The sequence below is a fragment of the Arachis ipaensis genome, chromosome B5 (assembly GCF_059453495.1).
Source record: "Arachis ipaensis isolate K30076 ecotype BB chromosome B5, ASM5945349v1, whole genome shotgun sequence".
NCBI lineage: Eukaryota > Viridiplantae > Streptophyta > Magnoliopsida > Fabales > Fabaceae > Arachis > Arachis ipaensis.
Genome location: NC_142440.1, coordinates 117,901,156 through 117,907,607, shown reverse-complemented (window position 1 = coordinate 117,907,607; position 6,452 = coordinate 117,901,156). Strand labels below are relative to the sequence as shown.

The following is a 6,452-nucleotide window of genomic DNA, read 5'->3' as shown; positions in this document are numbered from 1 at the left end:
AAAAGCATGCAAAATGGAGAAATCATGGAAAATCAAGGATTGGGAGAAATTCATCCCATGCGCACGCGCAACAGACGTGCACGCGTGGATTGTGACATCGCATGGCGACGTGTACGCGCACATGACGTGTACGTATGGATAGCAATTTATCAAGCGACGCGTACATGTTGGTGTTTGCACGTGACCCACTTAAAGTGAATCTGCTGGGGGCGATTTCTGGGCTTTCCAGGTCCGAATCCAACTCATCTCTGATGCTATTTAACCCAAGGACTAAAGGGGAATCACAACTTTTGAACACATTACATTAGTTTAGTTTAGTTTTGGAGGGAAAGTTAGTTTTTAGAGAGATAAGCTCTCACATCTCTCTAGAATTAGGATTAGGTTAGATCTAGATTAGGATTTCTTAGATCTAGGTTAATTTCATGCTTTGATTCACTTTTCCTTTTGTAATTCTTCTTCTTCTACCTTTCCTCTCCCTAGTTTAGCATTTAATTCTTGTAATTCTTCACTTTTATGTTGATGCACTTTTGTTCTTATATTTTCATTTTAATGCAATGCATGTTTTGATTTCCTTTATTAATTGATTTGCTTTATTGTTGTTGATTCCTTGCAATTGAGTAGTGTAGATGCCTTCCAAGTGTTTGATAAAATGTTTGGTTGGATTTTAGTATAGATTTTGTTCCTCTTGGCCTAGGTAGAGTAATTAGTGACTCTTGAGTTATCAAACTCCTTTGTTGATTGATAATTAGAAATTGCTAATTAACTTGAATGCCACTAAGGCTAGTCTTTCCTCTAGGATTTGGTTAGGACTTGTGGAATCAAGTTAATCCATCCACTTGACTTTCCTCCATGGTTAGGGGTTAAATAAGTGGGAGCGATGGACAATTGTTGTCACAATTGATAAGGATAGGTAGGATAGGACTTCTAATTCTCATTCCTTGCCAAGAGCTTTTCTAGTTGTTAGTTTAATTCTTTTGCCACTTACATTTCTTGTTTCTTATTCCAAAAACCCCAAAACATACCTCTAACCAATAACAAGAACACTTTATTGCAATTCCTAGGGAGAATGACCCGAGGTTTAAATACTTCGGTTATTAGATTCATTAGGGGTTTGTACTTGTGACAAACAAATTTTTGTATGAAAGGATTATTGTTGGTTTAGAAACTATACTTGCAACGAGAATTTATTTGTGAAATTCTTTACCAACCAATTTTCCACTCATCACATCTCCTAAATTGATATCTTCTTTCCAACTCTCTTCTCTCCTTCCAGTGGTGCCTTGGTGATTCTTGTGTCTGGAGGATCCTTGGTGCCCAATCCTCTTGAATCTTGTGCATTCAGTTCTTCTTGGTGCTTCATTGGTTGCTGTAGCACTGGAACTTCTTGTTTTTCTACCAGGGATGTCTTCAGGGGCTCTGCTTGTGATTTACTGTTACTTTCCTCCAAGAGCATTTCACTGTGATCATCCCTCAACTACTTGGTTTCTGGCTCAGATTCAGGTGTAGGCTTGAAAACATGAAAGGTGAGACATTCATCATGTATTCTCAGTATTAACTCCCCTTTTTCCACATCTATGAGCGCTTTAGCAGTAGCCAAAAATGGTCTCCCTAAAAGATTGGATGAAGATGGCTTTCTTCCGTCTCAAGGACTACAAAATCTACAAGGAGAAAATACTTTCCTACCTTCACCAATACATTTTCAACCACTCCTATTGTTTGTTTCTGGGTTTTGTCAGCCAATTAGAGGATTACATCGGTGGATTTTAGCACATTGATCTGCAGTTTCTTCATGAGAGAAAGAGGTATTAGATTTATGCTTGCTCCCAGATCACAGAATCCTCTATCAATCATTGTGTCTCCTATGGCGCAGGGGATATGAAAACTCCCTGGATCCTTCTTCTTTGAGGGTAACTCCTTCTGTATAAGAGCACTGCTTTCCTTATTCATCACCACTATTTGTCCACCTTTCACGGTGTTTTTCTTGGTTAGCAATTCCTTCATGCATTTGATGTAAGATGGCATCTGTTGAAGGGTTTCAATGGAAGTAATGTTGATGTGAAGAGACTTGAATGTATCCAGGAACGTAGAGTATGTTTTCTCTTTCTCACCACCTCTGAGTCTCTGAGGGTAGGGTGCTTTTGGCACATAGGGCCTCAGGATTGGTTCCTTCATCTGCACAAGGTTAATTTCATGTTCTGCCTCTCCTACATTCTTCCTTGACTCCTCTGTGTTGGGCTTAGGGTGTCTTCGGATTTCTTCCTCCAGGATTTCCTCATCTCTTAGAGTAATTGCTTTGCATTCTTCCCATCTCACATTCTTGGTCTCTCCTCTTGGGTTCTTCTCAGTATCAGTTGGGAAGCTGTCAATGGACTTTGGGAATTGTTGAGATAAGTATCCTACTTGAGATTTGAGCTTCTTGATGGTCTCTCCTCAGCTTTTCATACTAGCCCTTACTTCATCCTTGAATGTTCTGTTATCCTGAACCTCCTTGCCAAGATTTTCAAGCATAGCTTCAATCATAGATAGTCTGTCCTCAGATGGTGATGGTTGGGTGGAATTGGGGGGTTGAAAGTGGTTATTTTGTGTTTGATATGAAGGTTGGTGAGAAGTGTTGTATGGGTGTTGGTATGGTCTTTGATTGGTCTGTTGGTACATGTACTAGTTGGAATTATGAGGTTTTTGGTCTTGGCTATCATTCTGTTGATTTCCCCACCCAAAGTTTGGGTAGTTCTTCCAGCCAGGGTTATAGGTCTTGGAGTATGGATCATGTGCTTGTCTTGATGCATTGCCAATGTAATTGGCCTGTTCCCGTTCATTTTCTTCCTCTACAGTTAACTCTTCTTGTGCTTGTGGCTGAGTATGGATTGCTGCAGCTTGATTCCTCTCCATTTGCTTAGTGAGGTCTGCCAGTTGCTTAGTGATCATCTTGTTATGAGCTAGTATGGCATCCATGTGGTTTAACTCCATCACTCTTCTGTTGTTGCTTCTGTCAGAGGCATAGAAATATTGGTTGTTGGCCACTATTTAATGACATCTATAGCCTCTTCAATTGTCTTTTTCTTGTTGAGGGAGTGTCCAGAAGAATGATCTAATGCTTTTTTTGACTCTTGTGCTAGACCCTCATAAAAAATATATAGCTTCACCCACTCATTGAACATGTTAGGAGGGCACTTCCTTGTCAGCTCTTTATATCTCTCCCATGCTTCATATAGAGTGTCACCGTCTTGTTGCCTAAATGTCTGCACTTCAGATCTCAATCGGTTAACTCTTTGAGGAGGATAAAATCTTGCAAAGAATTTGTTCACCACATCTTCCCATGTTGTCAAGCTTTCCTTAGGAAAGGATTCTAGCCACATAGATGCTTTGTCCCTTAGAGAGAAGGGGAACAAAAGCAATTTGTAAGTGTCTGGATGAACACCATTTGACTTTACAATATCACAAATTCTTAGGAAGGTGGTCAAATGTTAATTAGGATCCTCTTGTTCACTTCCTTTGAATGAGCAGTTGTTTTGGACGAGAGTAATGAGCTGTGGCTTCAACTTGAAGTTATTGGCATGGATTATTGGTTTGAGAATACTGCTCCCACAATTCCCAGGATTGGGATTAATGTAGGAGCCTAGCACCCTTCTCTCATGCCCAACATGGTTGGCTGCTGATGAGCGGATAATTTATACGCTTTTTGGCATTATTTTTACATAGTTTTTAGTATGATTTTATTAGTTTTTAGTATATTTTTATTAGTTTTTAATTAAAAATCAAATTTCTGGACTTTACTATGAGTTTGTGTGTTTTTTTGTGATTTCAGGTAATTTCTGGCTGAAATTGAGGGACTTGAGCAAAAATCAGATTCAGAGGCTGAAGAAGGACTGCAGATGCTGTTGGATTCTGACCTCCCTGCACTCAAAGTGGATTTTCTGCAGCTACAGGAGTTTAAATGGCGCGCTCTCAATTGTGTTGGAAAGTAGACATCCAGGGCTTTCCAGCAATATATAATAGTCCATACTTTGCCCGAGTTTAGATGACGCAAATTGGCATTGAACGCCTGCTTTCTGCCCTATTCTGGCGTTAAACGCCAGAAACAAGTTACAAACTGGCGTTCAACTCCAAGGAAGACCTCTTGATGCCAGGGCATTTTGGCCAGTTTCACTGACCTTTTCTTTACTGTTTTTAAGGTAGTTTCATGCATTTCCTTAGAAAATAAGCTAGTTTTGGGTAGATATTCACTTACATCTTGATTCAAGCATACATTGTGCACTTTCATGATTTCATGAGGATTTTGCATGAAATTAATGACAAATTGGATGTTGCATTTCCCATGACTTGGACTAGAACTTTGATGCACTTTATTACTTGATTTCAGGACAAAGAAAGCAAGGAAGAACCACGTTAGCAGCCACGTTAGTCTCACTAACGTGACTTCTAACGTAGGAATGGGAGCTAGCTTGCAAAGTTATTGAGAAAAGTAATCGCCAATAACATCCTCGAAGCCATCATAGCCACGTTAAGAGTTAACGTGAACTCTAACGTGGAGGAAAGAAATGGAGCCAACGTTAGTGACACTTACCTTTGTCACTAACGTTGGGCCAAGCTCATAAGTGGCCACATTAGTTGCCACGTTAACTTAGTTAACGTGGCTTCTAACGTTAAGAAGCAAAAGAGAAGCCAACGTTAGTGACTTTCATCTTGGTCACTAATGTTGGCCAAGCCTCCACAAGCCACGTTAACTTCCACGTTAACTTAGTTAACGTGGAAGCCAACGTGGAGAAAGTATATGATCGCCAATGTTAGTGACACCTAACTTTGTCACTAACGTTGGAATGAACCACACAAGCTACAATGAGCCACGTTAACTCCCACGTTAACTTAGTTAACGTGGAAGCTAACGTGAAGAAGAGAGATGATGAGCCAACGTTAGTGACATTCACCTTTGTCACTAACGTTGGAGATGGCTAGCATTGCTACGTTAGAGGCCACGTTAACCTAGTTAACGTGGACTCTAACGTGGGAGATAGGGGCACATTAGAACATTAGTGACAAAGGTAAGTGTCACTAACATTCTCGAAGGTTGGCAAGCTAACGTTAAGAGCCACGTTAACTAAGTTAACGTGGACACTAACGTAAGAAAGGGGGAGGCTTCTCAACGTTATTGGGAAAGGTAAGTCCCAATAACCGGTGCGAAGGACCAAGAGGCAATGTTAGTGGCAACGTTTGTACCACTAACGTTGAGGTTAACGTGGCTCTAACTTGGGTAAGGAACATTAGTAAAAAAGGTGATTGTCACTAACGTTCTCGAACCCACATTTTCACTTAACGTTAACACCACTAACGTTCTGAGCTAAAGTCCCTGCCCACTTCACACTTTCTCTCTGCAAGTAAAGCTAAGCCCAATGAAGAAGATAACTGCTTCAAACTCAAGATCCAAAGGCGCATACCCAAGACTTGAAGAGCCAACTAGAAGATCAGAAGAGTAGTATATATAGGAGTAGCTTTGAATTGATTAAAAGGGAGATTGGAAATTGGGAAAACTACTCTCTGTATTTTACCATTCTCTGTACTTCTAGTTTTTGTTTTCATCATGTATTCTCCATCTTTGCTTTCATTTTCCAGAGCTATAAACAACTAAACCCTCTTTCATTGGGTTAGGGAGCTCTGTTGTAATTTGATGGATCAATACTAGTTTTCATTATTCTTCTTCTATCTGTTCTTTTGATTTTACTTGAAAGCTTTCGATCTTCATCCAATTGGATAGTTATCTTGGAAAAGAAGCTATTCAAACTTGGATCTCTTCTGAACCTTGAAAGAGGAATGAAGAGATCATGCTAGAAATACTTTCTCATGCTGGACCAAATTGGGTTTGGATGGATATGTGACTATAATCCTCTCAATACTTGATTTGGAAAATGCATGTGGTATAATCAGTGACCATACTTCATCTCTTCTCATGAGCAATTGACCAAGGAATTGGCTATTGATCAAGATTTGAGAGATCGAATTACAAGGAATTGTAATTCGATCACTTAAGATTGCCAAGGTGATCAATGAATGCATTGATTGAGGAGGAGATGAAAATGAAATTGATTCGGAGAATGCAACATCTCCTGAGCCCAATGAACTCCCCATTTCTGATCTTACCCATTCTCTTTAATTTCTGTCATTTACTTTTATGAGCAATTACCCCATTCCCATTTACAATTCTGCAATTTACTTTCCGTCATTTACTTCCAGCTCTTTATTTCTAGCATTTACTTCTTCTGTTATTTACCTTCCCGCCATTTTATTTTCTGCAATTCTCAACTCAAATACTAATCCGCTCAACTAGAACATTCCTCTAATTAAAGTTGCTTGATCAATCAATCTCTGTGGGATTCGACCTCACTCTATTGTGAGTTTTTACTTGACGACGAATTTGGTACACTTGCCGAAGGAAATTTGTCACGAGACAAGTTTTTCGT

The 6,452-nt window shown here is 39.6% G+C and overlaps 1 protein-coding gene across 1 annotated transcript; it reads right to left on the bottom strand.

Moving 5' to 3' along the window:
• Positions 1–1,740: 1,740 nt before the first annotated feature.
• On the bottom strand, positions 1,741–2,952 carry LOC107640847 (uncharacterized). Its single transcript, XM_016344348.1, has 2 exons — positions 2,660–2,952; positions 1,741–2,359 (listed from the first exon to the last, which is right to left on the bottom strand). Exons 1-2 carry the CDS (start codon positions 2,950–2,952, stop codon positions 1,741–1,743), a joined length of 912 nt encoding a protein of 303 aa, XP_016199834.1.
• Positions 2,953–6,452: the final 3,500 nt, after the last annotated feature.

Excerpts from the sequence above, each read along its gene's own strand:
- LOC107640847 (XM_016344348.1), bottom strand. The coding sequence starts at position 2,952 with ATGGATGCCATACTAGCTCATAACAAGATGATCACTAAGCAACTGGCA. Across the intron at positions 2,360-2,659 it reads AAACCTCATAATTCCAACTA|CTTCCCAACTGATACTGAGA; the intron begins GTACATGTACCA and ends GTCCATTGACAG.